This window comes from Vombatus ursinus, unplaced genomic scaffold (assembly GCF_900497805.2).
Source record: "Vombatus ursinus unplaced genomic scaffold, bare-nosed wombat genome assembly UNPS02014863.1, whole genome shotgun sequence".
NCBI classification, from domain to species: domain Eukaryota; kingdom Metazoa; phylum Chordata; class Mammalia; order Diprotodontia; family Vombatidae; genus Vombatus; species Vombatus ursinus.
In genome coordinates this window covers 8,929,878-8,948,664 of record NW_020954641.1, presented here as the reverse complement: position 1 = coordinate 8,948,664, position 18,787 = coordinate 8,929,878, and the positions used below count along the sequence as shown (strand labels likewise).

Genomic DNA, 18,787 nt, shown 5'->3' with positions numbered 1-18,787 from the left:
ATTATATAAAATAAACCTCTATTCATTGAAGGGAGAAATCACCGCTTTATATTGTACTGAACTTGGACTTGTGCTTAGAAATAATTTACAAAATCTTGGTGTTTTAAAACCTGGATAGCTGGTAGAAATAGATTTTCTCAAAACAAATATGAAATCAGGCAAGTCAGGCTGTAAGATTGTAGTCTGAAGAGATAGATAAATAGATAGATAGATAGATATAAAATACATACACACATGAATCTTTAACAAGGGATTTCATCTTGTAGTCAAACTAAAAAAGACTTGCACATACATATATTCATATTGATACACATATTGTTCCATTCCATTGTATTTGATAAATACACAAAAGACAGAACAGCTAAGAAATCTACTCCTGACAATGTCACTTTTAAGAAAGGTCTCTGCTTTTACTTTAATTACTGTAAAAATTCCTTTGGGTTGATTTCTTCATTTTAATTAACAATGTATTTAAAAGGTTTGGTGTTTTTGTTAAAGGCCAACAAATATAAGAATGTAATTCAGAGTAACCCAAGACCAAGTGATACAAAATAAAGAACAGGCATGCCAGGACAGCATGTGGAGCAACTTTCCATATTCAAACCGATTTTCACTTGGTGGGATGAAAGAAAATGACTATTCTCTTTAGAGAACTTCTGATGCTGGTGCTCTTTTCTCGAGCTGTGTACAGTCGAGACTGCCATCTTATCTAGAGTCTGACATGGTTAAAGTATTTTACTAGGTATCAGGTGGTTCATTATGCAAGTTCAGTATTGAAGACAGATTTGAGTTTTACATCTGTCACATTTGAATCTGTGAAAACGACACATGCTGCGTGCAGTGTGGATTGCATTCAAGGTAAATAAAGACGCAGCATACAGCATATAGTTCTCACTCGTGGCTAGATGCACATACACCTGTTTGCATTCATTAACTGCAAAGCATTTGCATACAATTTAACCTGGGAATGTCCACATTCCCAAATATGGTAATAGTGGAAAGAAGCCAATGTAGTGCAGCATGTAGAGAATAAAAACAGAATTTGAATCACTACATTAAAGGTAAATTTTAGTGTTCTGTCCTTGTAACAAAGTAGAAATGTTTGAGAGAAGAAGGGAGTCTGACAATTTAGGAATCTGAGAATTTTAGAGGCAAGTGTTTCTTAAGGTTAAAAATGGTAGAAATATTATGGAATATGGAAAGTTTCAGATTTTGTTTTTGTAGCTGTGGAAGTGTTTGTGGTCATCAAAAACACCATTCTTTCAACATCCTAATTAAGGGACAGACAAGAATTTGATCACTGAACCAACAAGTAAGTGAGGCCAGCTTCTCTCTTTAATTGCTCCTTTTTCTTTAGGGAGGAACATGGCATTCAGATTTTGCCAGTGCTTGTTCAGTTGAGGGTCAATATCCTTTATTCAACAAATAATGACTGGTGTTGCATACCTATTCAGACACTTTTTAAAAAATGCATCCATGTTCTTACTGCAGTATTCTAATAGAAGAAATTGTTGGGGGTTTTTAAACCCATATCTCTTTTCTTTGTCTTTGCATGTAGCCTAATTTGGAGACATTATTTTTCAGGTCCCAGCGTTTGAATTTTGATGTATCATCTCCTAATGGAATTCTTCTCTTCAGAGAGGCTAGTAAAATGATTTGCACTTATGGTGAGTATCTTTTTCCATATTTGTCTTGGCAGTATAACTCTTTATCTCTCTTTGGAGGAAAGAAAGATGTTAGTTATCTTTTTTCTTTGAACCTTCACATCTTTATGGATTTGTGGAGTGGGTAAAAGGAGTGCGAAAAGTGGCATGGCCATCATTTAAAAACCAGAAGAAATAAGCAGCTTTCCTTTAACCACAAATCATGCCAGGCCAACATGCTGAATCTCCTGTGGATAAAACGGCAGTGTTATTGGACAAGAGAATGCACTGGATATAATATGCAAAAGTTAGTGGGACATTCAGAACTGTGTAGTCCAAGATGGATTAGGGTTCACTGGATCCAAAAACCACCACCAGCACTGAAATTTGAATAAAAGATTTCAGTAAATGAAGTGAAAACTCTAGAAGGGACCATGAAGGTCAAGGAGTTCAAGCCCTTCATTTTCTGGAAGGAAAAAAAAATGGAATAAAGCCTGTGGTGGTGACATGTTTTGCCTAGCAAAAGGGCAGAGCTGAGACTAGAGCTCAAATCCCTTAACTGCCAGTCCTGTAATCTCCCACTGAACCTGATGAGTACCCATCTGCAAAGGGCATTGTACAAGGTGTTCCAAAAGTCTTAGTATAGTTTTAAGCTATCAAGGCTTTAAACTGCACCAAGACTTTTGGGACACTCTTGTATAGTAGATTATTCATAGTCTCATGACAGTTACCCCCAGAGACAATTATAAGTTAGAGATTATTATCTAACCACGTATCATCTGGAACTTCAAGAATGTAATACATTTGTAATTCTTTGGTCCTTAGCTGTATGTCATGATCCTTATCACTTGTCAAGTCATACAATTTTATCAGTCAGAATCTCAGCAAGTTGTTTCTGCACCATTGGGACATTAGCCTCATCTTTAGTGTTAGACAAGATGGAAAAGAACTCTCTGGAAAGAAAATGATATTGTCATCTTGTCTCCATCTTCTTTGGTCACCCACTGTATGCACACATGTATCCTCACAAGGAAGTAGGCAACTCCAAATAATTATGTTGAATTTCAAAAGACATTTTGAAAATTTTATTTCTTTCTGAATACTTAGAAAAGGATTTCACAAAATTTTGTAAACCCATTTTAAGTGCATGTGAGTGGGAACGACCATAAAAATGCTATTACTTTGTTTTTAGAAGAAAAACAAATGTTTTAAATTGTTTTTACTGCAGTTCAAGACACATTCTGGGACTTGAATTTGTATGTGCTACAAGCCTCTGTGTTAAAAGATGCTTAGAAGTAATTACACATTTGATTTGTAGTGTATGGAGGCAGTCAGAGTATGAAGACTGCAGAAAGCCTTTATTTAGGACAGGAGCAAATGATTCAAAGTAAATCTACTTTCTAATAAACTTGTCGCTCTCTCTTACTTCCATCTGTACAAGCAAGTATGTGGCCACAACTTTTGCATCTGTTCTCAAGCATACTCAGTAGAAGATTTAAACGATAAAAAACTCTTTACCTCTTAAAGCTAGAATTAGATACATCTTGAATAAAATTAACTGTGTTTTCAATTTATATTTAATCATAAGCTTCCTTATGACAAAAAGATGAATTAAACTGTGCTTAGACCACAAGTCTATTTTATCCTCTCAAAAAAACAACCTGAAGGTCATAGAAATATAGCTTTAGCCGTGTCTAAGACCTTATAGATCCAACCTTTTTCATTTTACAGATAAAGAGTCCAGAGAGGTTAAGCAACTGGCCTAAGGTCACTAAGGCAATAAGTGGCTGAACTAGGATTTGAATCTAGATTCTCTGACTCAAAATTCAGCACTCCTTCCACTGCACCACATTCATTGTAGACTTCTGCTCCCATTTCCCACCTTAGACTATTGACCACAGAACTTAGTTATCGATGGTTCCTTCAGGGGTAGTACCAATACTTCATTCTGCTAGGGGACTTCACTAACTAATCTGTCATCATTGGTTCTTTCCCGCTCAACTCACCTCCCCTACTTACCACTACTTTCTAAAGCTGATTTTAATTGTTTATGAATGTCTGTTCTTGATAACTATTGCAATGGGCCTGGTCAAGCCAACAACCTGTTTTCTCTACCAGGAGCACAGGATACCAAGACATGTCCCATAGAGCATTTCCAAATAAGTAGGTAAGAAAAACTAGACAGAAACCCATTAAGATGATGGTATTTCAGGAAGTCTACCAGCAAAAAGTAGGAAGAAAAGGAGACAGTATCACTTGGAACAAGGAAGACTCAACATAGAAAGAAAAAACAGTTCAATTTAACAAACATTTATTTAATGCCTTCTATATGCTACTCCCTGGAGATAAAAAGACAGTGAACATAGGCTCTGCCTTCAGGGAGCTTACATCCTACTAGAAAAGTACCCTTGTGAAGAAAAACCAATGAAGTACTTTTGATGACAGATCTGAAAGCCTATTCTGGTTGGTCCATGATACTGTGAGGAGGGAAACTGGAGAACTGGGGTGAGCTAACACTGCAAACCCTCAAATGGTGGCAGCCAAGGCCTATTTCTTTGTTGTGATCTTTCTCCATAAAATTGTCTGCTTTGAGGTTCATACTTCTAAAACTTCTCTTGTCACCCACAGAGGAAAAACTAGCCTGGAAGGATGAAATTTGAAAGTGTGAAGCTGAACAACATAGTAGGAAAACCTCTACTTAGGAATGTACCAATGACTTTTCTAGCATTAACACAGGACTAAGAAGCTCCTTTTGACTATAGACCCTGAGTATGTCCCCAAACAGGACCTACTGTAGTTGACCTCTCATTTCTGGAGAAAGCAAGAAGTTCTATGGATTGCCCAGAAATTGGGAGAGAAAGTGTCTTGAGGCATTGATTTTTTTTAAATGTTTCTTACAGGCTTAGTTGGGGTGTTGGGAAAGTCTGTGATTTTATTCTTCCCTTGCTAGACATATAAAATGAGAGTGATGACTTTTCCAAGAGCTCTCTTCATGGAAGAGTATTAAGTACTGTTGAATTCGTGAAACTCAAAGTTCTTTAGATGATAGAAGTTGGATTGTTATTATTTTCAGTATTTCATAATACTGCAACTGATTTTGTGTCTCAGAAGACTTAGGTGAAACATGATAGCTCTTCAGATATTTGTAAGACTCTTGTGTGGAAGAGGTGATAGATGTAATTGATGTGGCCCTAGAAGGTAGAACCAAAAACCTGTAGAGAGATTACGACCAGAGCCAGCAGAGAGGGAAGGGACGAATTAGGACAAAATTGCCCCCCCCCCCCCCCCACGGAAGCTATTATTAGAGAGGACAATGAGAAGCACATGGTGATTTAAAAACTTGGACACTGGATGTAATTCAATTCAACAAATCTTTTTTAAGCACCTACTATTGTAAGGCATGGCACTAGGTGGTAAACCCTCCCTCAGGAAGCTGACAGTCTATATATGATATAAAATGCATATAAATAAGTAAATGTGATCTAATTTGAAGAGGAAGAGAGCATTAACAATTAGAGAGATTCCAGAAAGACTTCCCATTGGAGATGGAATATGAATTGAGCCTCAAGGGAAGGAAGGCAAGGATTCCAGAAATAGAGGAGGTACGTTGTAGGCAGAGGTTACAGTCTGTGAAAACACCAAAGGCAAGATAGGAATGCTAGGAATTATTATTATTATTTGAATGCTAGGAATTAATATCATTTGAATGCTAGGAATTATTAAGAAATATCCAGTAAGCTACTTTGGCTAGAACTTAAGAAAATGTGAATGAGAGTAATGTGAAATAAACCTGTAAAAGTAGGCTATAGCCTGATTATGGAGGGCTTTCAATGCCAAGCAGAGGTATCTGTCTACAGGGAATAGGGAGCCATTGAAGATTCTTGAGAAAGGGGAGAGCATGGTCAGATAATAACAATCTTCTAATAATAATCCTACTATACAGAGTTGTGTTAAGATCAAATTAATTAATGAGTATAAAGTCTTCTGCAAATCTTAAGGCTGTATATAAATGTGCGCATTTATTTACTGATTCATTCTTTTTGAGAGACAGTGTGGTAAAGTAGATAGAGCACCAGATTTGGAGTACAGAAAACCTGGGTTAAAATCCCAACTCAGACCTTTCTGGGCCTAAATTTTCTCATCTGTAAAATGAAGAAGTAGGACTAGATAGTTTATAAGTTCTCTTTGAGCTCTAAATCCGTGATTTTAGGATTATTTTGGCAGTTTTGTGGAGGACAGATTGGAGGGGGTAGAAACTGGAAACAGGTAAACCACTTAGGAGATTGTATTGGTAGTCCAGCCTAAAGGTGCTGAGCTTCTGAACTCAAGTAGTGGCCATGTGACTGAAAGAAGGGGATGGAGAGAGGCAATATCATAAACATGAACTCTATAAGATTTGCCAACTCATACTTAAAGAAGTTAAGGAGCAGGTGCTGAAATGCCCTTTGGTCCTGGACATCAGTGGCTCTGACAAAGTGGTTTGCATGAAATACAAGAGCTGGAAGCTGGATTGGGATGGGGTCCAGAGAAAATTGCCTATAAAGGAGTAGGGGAATAGTGCCAAGTGGCATGTACAGAATGGGAGGAAACAGAACAATAAGCAGTTTGGCAGAGGGGAGGCTAGGGGATCCTCTACTGAAATGAAGAAAGGAGAAAGCCAAGGAAGAGAGAACACCAATGCCATTTAGTAGGGTGGAGGGAATATAATCCTTTTTGTCTCCTTACTCACTGTGTTTCATCTCTAATTACCTCTCTCTTTCCACAGGCAATATTTGTGTAGTCATTGGTTTGTAGTACAGAGAGGGGGAGGGAGGTCTGTCTTCTTTATATGCCAGTGGACTATTTGTTTTTACATTTTTAGCAACATCTCTACCTCTCTGCTAGGAGAGACTGGCAGAAAAATAATACTTTCAATATGCTTTTTTATTTATCTACATTCTGTCATGATATACTTTGATGTAAGTTTTTAATTTTGCTTCAGCTTTCAGCTGTTGTAGCAGTTACAGCTCAGGGTCAGCAGTGAGGTTACCCACAGTAGCACAAAACAATTTCCTGTTCTCACAGCCCAGGTAACATTTGGATGAGGATTAAATTTTACCACATTTTCCAGTAGCCCGAGCCTATTATTTCTAATGAGTTTTAAATTGCTTCTAGAACATGTATTTCAAAACTTAGTGTTGTAATCCATTCAGCCTGAGCAACTTAATAAAAGAACATTTCTTTTTTAAATTTTTGGTCAAAATGTTGCATGCGGTGTAATAAATGTTATTACTTTTGAAACCTAGTCCTCAGTTTTAAGAACTGAATGTTTCTTATGCTCAATTTCCATTTGCCTAATTCTTTTCCTGCTACCCTCTGGGTACTGGCATCTTTGGTGACATCTGTTGGTTGAGGAGTGCATGGAAAGGAAAATTATAATTCTCTTCATGAAACTGGCTAGTGCGGACCTACCATTATTTCCTCCTTGGGAGCAGACATGGGCCCTGACATAAGAAAATCCAATAACTGAAAATCTCAATTTACCAAACTATTATTAGGAATGATTATTTGCTGTACAAAAGGATTTAAATCCAGATTCCTTCATGTAAGGGTCCCCCCCCAGTGAATTCAAATTTTATTCAGTTCAATTCATCAGACATTTGTTAAGGATCTACTTTGTGAAGAGCATTGTGCAGAGCACCAGGGATACAAAAACAAAATGGTGCCTGTCCTCAAGGAGTTTACAAAATATAGATTACAAAAAATGCTATAAAATCATTTCTGTTGTATACCTATACTTGGGACTCAAAAAAAAAAGATTTATTATCTTATCAATGTTAATCACTTTTATTGCTACAAATGCTACTTGAAGAAGAATGTAAAAGCAATATAGAATCTCAGGTATTGGAAAGGGACCTCAATAACATCTAGTTCAACCCATACCTGGACAGAAATATCCTCTACAAGCTCCCTAGAATATAGTTTTCATTTCAAGGTTGTCTAGCCTTTGTTTGAAGACTTCCAGAGATGAGGACTCTACTACATCCCAACAAAGTCTATTCTACTTTTGGATGGCACTGACTGTTAAGAAGTTTTTCCTTATATTAAAACTAAATTTGCCTTTCTGAAACTTCCACCTGTTGCTGAGTGCCAACTTCCTCTCTACAATTTCTGTCTGTTGCTCTAGGACCAAGCCAAACAAAGGTAATCCCTCTTCCACTAATAGTCCCTCAAAACCTTGAAGTATCATGACTCCAGGCTGTCTTTCCAGGCTAAACATCCCTAGTTCCACAAATCAACCAGTCATCATGTGCCAGTATCTCAAGACTCTTCACTATCTTGGATTTCCTCCTCTGGATGCTCTCCAAGTCTTCAACATTTCTGAACACTGAACTGAACTATGCCATCAATGATCTGATCAGGGCAGAGTACAGTGTAATACTATCACTTTGCAGCCCATTAAGTCTTGCAGATCTTTTTCAGATAAACTGCTATTTATCCACATATCCTCCATCTTGTACTTGTATAGTGATTTTTTGAAACCAAGCCTAAGACCTCAGTACCTTTTAAACTCTTTGCTTTGTGTCATCTGAAAATTGGATATGCATAATATCTATACCTTATTCAGGTCATTATTAAAAATATTAAACAGCAAATTACTCTAACCTTTCGGGAAAACAATTTGGAATTGTCCTAAGAAAGTGACTAAAATGTCCATGCCCTGTGACCTACTGCTAGCCATACTCCAAAGAGGTAAAAGAAAGGCCCCATATGCACCAAAATACTATTTTTTTACAGAAACAATACAGGAATATTTTTTACAGTAAATGGAAATAAAGGGAAACAAATTAGATGCCCCTCAGTTCGGGAATAACCCAGCAAATTGTGGTCCACAAATGTACCAAGCTACAAGAAACAATGAAGAATTCAAAGAAGCATGGAAAGCTATTTCTTCCCCCAAAATTCAGTCCCTCCAGGCTGCTTTGAAGGTAAAATAAATTCTGAAGAGATCCTCTAGTAGAACTTGGAGTAGACTCAAATTTCCAGGCTGGAAGGCCCAAAAAAGCTGGAGAACCTAAAATATGTGTTTACTATAATTATTTTCAAGTTACAGTTCTCAAGGACACAAAATATATTCACATTGTCTTCTTCTTGCTAAATGGCCACAGAATATTTATTCTTTAATCTCCCAGGAATGAGGACTGACTCAGTAAAGAACCACCTGTTCTCGAAGCATCACCAAAAAGCACTGCCAGAAGTAGGAAGGCCAGTCTGGTATTACCATCCCCTCACTGCCTAGCTCTCACTCAGAGGAACTCATTATGTTCCAGTCCTGCCCAGTATACCAGTTGTAGTGGGCAAGGCCTGATTTAGGCTAGTCCCCCAATAGGGTTATGTTCAACATTGAAACAAAATAAAGACACTTGTAGGTCATTCAATGGTTGAAAAAAACTATTTACTTAGTCATATCAATGACTAAACATTTATTAAGCACCTACTGTGTGCCAGACACTATGCTAAGCAGGAAAAGGATATTCAACAAGGCTAGGCACTGAGGACATCTCAAGTTACTTCAGCTGAGCAGAGCTCCCTTGCCTGTCTTACCACTTCCTCCAGGTCCCTGTGGCTGCTTTGCCCACTGGCAATGAGGAAATGACATTAACGAACTGAGCCCATAGTTCCCAGAGCCAACCAAGTCCAGAGGAGTATCTCAATAGCTTTTAAGGAAAATCTAGCTTAACCTACCTAGGTAAAGAGGTTAAGATACCACTTCTCTACATCATCTAACAAGTCTTTGGCATCTCATTTCCTTCATCTGTAAAATGAGGACAGATTTAATGATCTCTAAAGGCCCTTTCTCTTCAAACATTCTGTGGTTCTACAATCTGTAGATATTAGTTTTCTTATTTAATATCTGATGTGGAACCATTCATTAGGCTCACCACTATACCTGCTAGTTCAGTCTAGTGTTTGAGAGGCCTTCAGTAAATGTTTCTTCACTGACTGACCTTCTAGCAATCTCAGAAAGGCAAATTTAGTCCATTTCCAACCTAAAAGTATAAAATTATTCTCCTACTGCCAGTTTCCATCACTTGCCAATCTCTTTGATTTATTTTATTCTAAGTGTGTTAAGTGTAGTATAATTTTTTGCAGTTCTTTGGGGCATTTATGTGGGCTTACAGCTATAACTGAAACAAAGCAGCATGTCTGATGAGCTCTAACTTTCATCTGGTTTGGGTTGTGTGAATATAGTTAAGGGAATTTTCGTTTCAATGGCATCTGATACCTGCCTTCTAAGTACATATATATAACTTCTCTTCTGGGCTGAGTCTGACTCAAGCCAATCTCGTCTTCATTTAGTTGCAATATTGGAACAAAATAAACATTTATAGGTCATTCAGCAGTTAACATTTATTTAACCATAGCAAGAGAAGGATAATCAACAAGGATAAGTATTGAAGACAGTGGGAATTGATTCAGCTGAATGAAGCTTCCTTGCCAGAGTGTTGCATTGTGATCCACCAGCCAAGCATCAGAGTATCTATGGAGCTCCGCATGGCTGCTCTGTACTCAGGTGACCAGTAACCAAAGTCAGCAGCCTGAATCTTTAGTCGTCTGATCCAACCGGGATTTAAAAATGGTATTAAGGAAAAATTAGCCTAACTTACCTGAGAAGAGGGGTAAGAATATTGCTCCTACCACAACTTCCTTTTTAAAATTCCTTAAATTTATGTTTAAAGGTAATATTTCCCTGAAAGTTCTACAACTAAATTTTGTTTGTTTCTACTCTGAAACACCATCAGCTGTTTTCAGCAACTAATGTAAAAGTTAGTGTTTACAGGTAAAATCTTTGTCTTATGTCTCTAGCACCTAGCACAGCACTCTAATGTTAGAGTGGCCTTTTCTGCATTACTGCCTTATAACATGCTTATTCTGAATCCCAGATCTTTGCCAGAGCCAGCCTACCTCTCCCCTGTATAGATAAAACAGTGCCATTACCCCAGTAATTACTTTTAATAATGGTGGCTTCCTTACATTCTTATAGTGTTTAACAGATAACAAAAGCCTCATGCTTGGTCAGAAGACATGGAATCTTACTGCCTACTGAACTTGAATGAGAAACTTCACCCTCTACATTGTCTTATGTGTAAGATGCTATGGTTAAAATTGATTATCTCTAAAGTCCTATCCATCTGTTGTAACATCCTGTGATTCACATCTATAAGTCAATCAATCAAACAAACAAGCATTTACAGAGTGACTACTTTGAGCCAGGAAATGTGCCAGGTGCTTGAGATACAAAAGCAAAGATAAAATAATTCCTGGTCTCAAGGAACTATGGAAGGGGACAACATAGACAAAATACATACAAAGTAAATATAAGGTAATTTTCAAGGGTGAGACACAAACAGATAGGGAGATCAAGAAAGGCCACAGGTAAGGAAGTGACGTTTGAGCTGAGCTGAATTCTAGAAGGTAGAAGAAAGGAGAGCATTCTAGACAATGGGGGACAGCCTATACAAAAGTACAGAGATATTAATTACAGGAAATTAATTGTGAGGAACAGCAAGATGGCTAGTTTGGCTGGAATGAAAAATGTAGAAACAGGAATGGTATTTTTAACAACTAGAAATGTAGATTCAAGCCAGGTTGCTAAGGGAATTTGTATTTGATCCTTGAGGTAATGGAGAGGAAGCCATTGGAATTTATTGAGCAGGGAGTGCCATGGTCTGGCCTCTGTTTTATCCACTTGATTCTCATAACAACCTTATGAGAATATGAATGGAAGTAATTATTTACCTGCGTTTTTATAGGTGAGGAAAAAATGAATTAAGTTCACCAAAATGAGATTCACATAAGTGGCAGAGGTAGAACCCAAATCTTCTGGCTTCTTATCCAGTGATGACCATGATGTGATATCTTGCCATGACATATATTTGTAATCTCATTAAAATACTTATCAAAGTAGCATATGGTTAAATGTCTAGGGCAGCATAGATACTTGTTTTACCCCTGAAATCTTCAATTGATCCTGTATCTATCTTGTTTCTGCATAGTTATCTTCAATTTTATCCCCAGTCTGATTGTGAGCTCCTTGAGAGCAGAGACTGTCTTTTGATTTTCTCTGTATCCCTGGCACTTAGCACAGGGCCTTGCACATAGTGTAGGCACTTAATAAATGTTGTTGACTAACTAACTAGTGACTTGCAGCCATAGCAGTGTAAGATTTATGAAGTGCTTTCCTCAGAAGAGTCCTAGTACATAACTGTTAATGGAGGCAGTGGAGTGAACTGAAAAGAACACTGGTCATAGAGTCAGAAGATGCATTTGACTCCCTGTGGCCTCCGGGATAAAATATAGCCTTCTCTATATAGCTTTTAAAACTCTTCACAACTTGGCCTTGCTTAGCTTTTTAGCCTCAAGTGTTACTTCTCTTCCTCTACTCCGCATTCCAGCCAAACTGGCCTTCTCTCCCTTCCTCTCATACAGCATGCCTTCTTCCATCTCTATACCTTTGCGCTGGCCAACTCCCATCCACTGCCTCATCCCTTCCACCTCAAAGAAGCACCATCTTCCTGAAGCCTTTCCTCATCCCCAGAATTGCTAGTACCTGGGCCAGCCAACAAAGATGTAGAGTAGGAGAAAGCAGGACAGCTCAGCTCTCCCCACAGCCACTCTAGTAAAGATCTAGTGGGTCATTTTTTCCAGCCCAAGATCACAAATTCCACCCGTAGGCAAATGACCAATGCAGTACAGAATATAGACAGGCCTGCAGTTCTGTTGCTCTAACCTCACAGAGGAATCATTGATTCAACCCCCAGACTCAGACCAGGAATAATCTGGCAGTGCTCTCACTCTGACTCCAGAGTAGGACTGAGGATTCAGCCCTCACACTCAGACTGAGGATAGGCCTATAGGTCTCTGGCTCATAACTGACAGAGCCTTCCAGTTAGCTAACAAGGACCAGCCACTCTATACTGCAGCTTTTCCCAGGGGCAGGTCTGTCAAGGATCTGAGACCTGGAAAGTCCAGGAAGATAACAATCAGATCATTCCCTAGATCCAAGAGCATTGAAAGTTTGTACCTCCCTAGCCTGAGCCACCCCCATGAGAAGAAAACAGCTTCAGGCTTCCAGAGAAGACAGACCGGGACCATACAAGATCATGACAGCCCTTCCAAAAGTGCAAAGAGCCTACCCCTAACAAAAAGTCCCCATCTGACAGGTAAGGCTGAAAGAACAAGTAAGCAGCAGCAGCAGCAACAGCAACAAAAGATTCACCATGCAGAGCTTATGGTCACAGGGATGCCTGAGGAGAATAACTTCCAAACACCTATGATCAAAGCCTCCAAAGAAAAACATGCACAGCTTGGACACAAAATCAACTCTGATTCCTAAAAGAAATGAAGCCAGAGGGTTTTGATTTTTGTTGTTGCTTAGTTTAAAATGATATTGTGAGTGAAATGAGAGTGGTAGAGGAAATAATTAGAAAAGAAATGAGATCTTCAGAAGAAAGGCTTGGAAAGAGAATAAATAACTTAGTACAAGAAGTGAAAAACTTTAACTAAGTAACAGACTCCTTAAAAATTAGAATGAACTAGGGGGCAGCTAGGTGGTGCAGTGGATAGAGCATTGGCTCTGAAGTTAGGAGGACCTGAGTTCAAATCCGGCCTCAGACCAAACACTTGACACTTACTAGCTGTGTGACCCTGGGCATGTCACTTAACTCCAATTGCCTAAAAATTAAAAAAAAAATTAGAATGAACTAAACAGAAATTAATGACTTTATGAGACAAAGGTGTATTGAAGTCTAAAGACTGGAAAAATAGAAGAAAATATGAGGTATCTCTTATGAACTGCTAGTTCTATCACTCCCTGCCTTGTATTCAACATCTTTTTCTTTATTTTATATTTATTCAGAGAGTATTTACTCTGTATATACTTATAGGAGACAGCATAATGTAGTGGATAGATAGTTGACCTTGGATTAAAGTCCTGTCTCTTGGCACATACTGGCTGTGTGACTCTAAGCATATCCCTTAACCTCTCAATGCTTTGAACAACTCTCTAAGACTCTTGAATTGCAGAGAAGATAGTGACCTTCATTGGTAGGGGATGGGAGTGGGGAATGTTCCTCATCCAAGAAGTACCCCATACCAATGAAATCGCAGTGCCTGTCCCTATACGTTTATACTGTCTTCCTCCAATAGGATAAACTCCTTGAAAGTAGTTTTATTTCATTTTTTATATTTGTACCCTAGCACCTAGCAAAGTGTTTGACACACAATATTCCACACATAGTAGGTGATTAATAAATATATTAATTGATTGTTTAAGTCAGCATTCTAATCTGGCTACATTGAAACCATTATTCTGGTGTCTGGTTTACCTATACAGTTATATGGCACATGGATAGAGTGCCTGGCCTGGAGTCAAGAAGGCTTGAGTTCCAGGCCAGCCTTAGATACTTCCTAATTATGTGACTTTAGGCAAGTCACTTGAACTCTGTTTGCCTTAGTTTCTTCAACTGTAAAATGGGGTTAATAATATCATGTACCTTGCAAGATTGTTTTGAGTATCAAAGGAGAAAATATTTATAAAGCAGTTAGCACAGTACCTGGCACATAGTAAGTGCTATAAATGCTGGTGGTAGTACTAGTAGTAGTAGTAGTAATAGCAGCCCCTCCACCTCAAAAAAAGGTCCTGAAAGCCACCTACATGTTTTCCTCCTCACAAGAAAGATATTCTTTTCTGCAAGAATATCCAACTTAGTTCAAACCAAGTGGAATAAGAAGGAGGCAGAACACCGGAAAGAGCAATGGCTTTATAGTCACAGGACCTGGCTTCCAAACCTACCTTTGATGCCTATTACCTGTGTGAGTGGGACATCACTTGATAACCCTCAGGCACAGTTTCATAGTCTAAAGTGAAATAATTGTAGTAGACGGCCTCTGAGGTCTCTTCTAGTTCATGATCTGTAGTCTTATGAATCTACAGATTTCCTTTAGAAATCTATAAAAAGAGGCCCTGTTTTTATCTGCCTAGGTTGAATTTCATGTACTACCGTCTAGAGGCAGCTGGGTGAGGTTAGGCAGAAAGTACAGAATCAGGTCCTTCAAGGTCCTCTCCTTTATAGTTCACAATGCACAAGCATTAATTACACGCCTGAAAGAGTATACAAAAGAAGACAAACTCATACATGTTCCATCAAAGAAGGAAAGAGAATATATTAGCAGTGTGATGTAGTAGAAATTGAATGCTGAATTTCACTTCCTACCTCTGTAACTGCAGCCAAATCACTTAACCTCCCTGGGCCTCAGTTTCTTCTTCTGTAAAATGAGCAGATTTGTCTCCAAAGTCCCATCTATCCCTATATCCTGCCAGCCTATTGTGCATTATTACTACATCATTTCATGTTAGTGAGCACATTGTTCCCATAACTTTCTTTTCAATTTGGTAAATGTAGTTTAATTTTCATTCTAAATGTACCTTTTTTTTTGAGGTGGCAGAGGAATTTTTAAAAAACAGTGCTAAAGAAATATTTCTGAATTCATAAAAAAAAACTCTCTTGGGTTATTGCTTAGCCAAACACAAGTCCTTACTGTCACTCATCTTAGAAATAGAAACTGTTTGGTGTGAGTGGTATCACCACTATAGAGAAAATACTGAGGTTCTTATGTAGAGTTATCTTTTTATTTTGATGGTCAGTGTTGTATTTGAGTACAGTGATAACAAACAGCCATCCCTTAAGATCTCCAGCAGACAAATCAACGACGCGGTAATTAAGCACTATGCTGGGGATTTACCCCTGCATTTGGAATAATTTCTATCTCAAAAGTTTCATTTTGCCCTTTGCTTTTTGAATTATTATTACACTGGTGCTCCTAGGGCCCATAGAATTTTTAAGGTAGTCCACCCTTAATTGTTTTTAATTGCATCCAAATGGACAGCTCTTGGAACAATAGGGATGAAATGTGAAAATTAGCAATGAAATGAAAATGTTAGATGACATGCCTCTGTAACTGCCTTGATTTGCATCTACTTATGTCAGTTTCTCTCTCTTATTTTACCCTAATACAGGTAATCAGATCCTGTCCCTTGGGAGCCTCTCAAAAGATCGGATTTATCCAATGAAACTCAAGGGCATTTCCATCTGCTATTCTGCTCTCAAGTCTGCCTTATGTGGAAATTATGTCAGCTTTGGCGTCTTCAAGTTGTATGGGGACAACCATTTTGACAACGTACTCCAGGCCTTTGTCAAAATGCTGCTTTCAGTGTCCCATAGTGACTTGCTAGTAAGCAATCATTCATCGTGGGAGTCTTTGTGTGAAATAAGAAATAACACCACCACAGGCTTAGAATTGTTATAATGAGGCCAAGGGAGCTAGAACAGTGCCAGAATATTTTATATTTTCAATCAGGTTGCCTGATTTATCTTATACAATTCAGAATACTAGAGGTACTCTATATGTTTTAAAGATTATTTTGAAAATATGCAAATCTCTCTTTGTGACAAATTGAATATCCAGAATGCCCTTAGTTCAGCATCAAGAAAAAGCATAATTAGCAATTCAGATTAATTGTTTGACAACTGTACCTGTAATTATGTGGTTTTCAGCTCTGCTTTTTGAGTAGAACATTGTTTGGGTTTCAAAGAGCTCTGACTTCCAGAAATGATGCGCTTTCTGAGGTGGGAAGTTTGAGATTGGACTAGGTCCTGCTAGACTCCTTTCATTCCTTGTTTTGATCCTCCCACTCCATTTAAATCATGGTGTTGAAAGAAGAACACTCGACTCAGACTTGAAAGACCTCAGTTTTAAACTCAGTTCTGGTCCTCACTAGCGTTGTGACAGTTGGGCGAATCACTTGTTCTTAACCCCATCCTCTTATTTCCTCAACTATAAAATGTAAGGGTTAGATTAGATGATCTCTGAGGCCCTCTCCAGCTCTGTGATTCTTTGATTTCATTATTACTTATCAGATTGATTTTTTTTAACTAGGTAAAAGAGGCCATTCTTTGCCTCTTTTCTTACCTGGCCTTAATTACTGAGTGAGCATTACCTCAGACAAACCGAGACCTGGGAAAGATCTTAGCTTAAAAAGGCCAAGGCCTCCCACTGCATCTGGGGCTATCTCTAGTCATCCCGATCTATATCTCACCACTGGACTCAGATGGCTCCAGAGGAATAAGTGAGGCTGGTGACATTGCACAGCCCTTTTCCTGAAGGACAAACAATTATTTATCAGCCTCTGTTTTGCAACCGAATACATCTCCCAAAGCGCCACAAAGAGCTATTTACTTTCTTAACCCAGGTGGTGCCTCAGCCACCCAAGTTAAGAGTAGAACTCAGGGAGGCTTCCTACCAATTTGCCTGTAGGAGACCTGACCCTGTTGGCCTCAAGTTCATTAGAGGTGCTGTCCTCTGACTTTCTGACTTAACCTTCATATATATTTTGGTGGCCCACACCTTATATTAATAAATCTTGGGAGTGCTTAGCAAAGACTATATCTTATAAAAAAAAAAGACCATCTGAAAGTTGGAATCTTCAGTATGATCCATCAGGCCATGAGTTGCCTCAGCCCTGATGAAACTGGTGACGACGTTAATCTAACTCCATCCCTATGACTGCTGTCACAGTAAAGCAAAAGATTTTATTCTAAATTTTCCACCCATACTTGTATCCTGATTATCTCACAAATGGAGTTGGTGGGTTGGCAGTCTACCCCTACTTGTCATTTAATGTATCAGAGAATGGCATGTGAGAGCTGAGTTATCTTAAGAGTTTATCCATGTTAGCAAATTATGAGTGCCAAGCCTTTTACTTATTAACTTTTGATTCAGTTTGATTTGTTGGCACAACCAATCAAATCAGTCAAGTATTTATTATGTCCTACTATGTGCTAGGCACTGTGCTGGACCCTGGGGATACAAGTATAAAGAAAAAAAAACAATCCCTACCTACATGAAGCTTATATTCTACTGGGAAAGACAACAAATACATATAAAAACATATGTAGCATGAATACAAACTAAATAAATACTCATATGTACAAATTAGTTAAATATAAGTTTGGGAGGAGGAACAATAGCCATTGATTTTAAAAAGGTAGCCCAGTGGTCAGGATAAGCTCCCATTTTAGCAATGGAAGTCCATGAAGAAGTTAAAAATTGGCAAGTCATAGGAAATGGGCCTCTTACCTCAAGCTGTGTTCAGTGGCTCAGAATTTAAATATTTTAAAAATAATAGTAATTTGGAAAACCAGCCAGTGTTTACTCAACAGAGATTTGACCTGTATTTAAGCACTCAGAACATAATAAGCCAAAACTGAGATTATATATTGCATGGCTGGTTTCATAAATAAAGATTTCTAGAGATCAGAGACTACTACTAAAAATCCTTTAAATGCTGAATTGGGACTTATTAAGTCATTATTCTGTATATTTATTGACCTCTCATTTAAACAGCCTTGTGATTTCCTACATTATAAACTACCATTTTTACTGGACTGTAGCATGTTTTCATTTTTCTTACCTGTAGCTTGTCATTGTTTGTTTCAGCAATATCGGAAATTGAGCCAGTCTTATTACCCTCTCTTGGAATGTCTCACCCAGGACCACATGAGTTTCATCACTAATTTAGAGCCTCAGGTGCTCATGTACTTTCTCACGTCTATCTCTGAGGGACTAACTGCTCTTGGTAAGGATCACATAGAACTCTGGTTTTTGGATGAAATATGTAATTGTGGCAGCTTATTATATGTGTTGTTTCAACAATCATCTTAAAATTGGGGGAGAAAAGAAGTTGTCATGAATCCAAAGCAAAAGATGGTTTTATAACTTAAATCCAAGCTGGTGGGAAATGTTCCTTTTGTTCTACATTGAAATGTGATTTTTGTTTGTTTGTTTAATTGTGGTTACTGTTGGATATTCCTATGTCTCCTTGCTCTGATGAGCTCAAAGAATCTGCAAAATTGTTTGTCTTTTAGTGAGATCTAGTATGATTTTGCTGCTTGCCAGCCATATATACAGTACATTATATCCGCCTTGGGTCAGGCATCAAATGAGGGTAGGTACCTGACAAAGTTATATCCAATATGATGTGGCAGAGAAAAAAGGGTGTGTGTGTGTGTGTGTGTGTGTGTGTGTGTGTGTGTGTGTGTGTG

General features: G+C 38.2%; 1 protein-coding gene across 5 annotated transcripts in view; it reads left to right on the top strand.

Annotated features, from left to right (window-relative positions):
• Positions 1–18,787, top strand: part of RANBP17 (RAN binding protein 17) — a 329,638-nt gene that overhangs the window by 264,031 nt on the left and 46,820 nt on the right. For all 5 annotated transcript variants that reach the window (XM_027841755.1, XM_027841754.1, XM_027841758.1 and 2 more), the window contains 3 exons: positions 1,585–1,667; positions 15,703–15,917; positions 18,183–18,321. In XM_027841755.1, the coding sequence (XP_027697556.1) occupies positions 1,585–1,667; positions 15,703–15,917; positions 18,183–18,321 (437 nt within the window). The remainder of the gene's footprint in view (positions 1–1,584; positions 1,668–15,702; positions 15,918–18,182; positions 18,322–18,787) is intronic.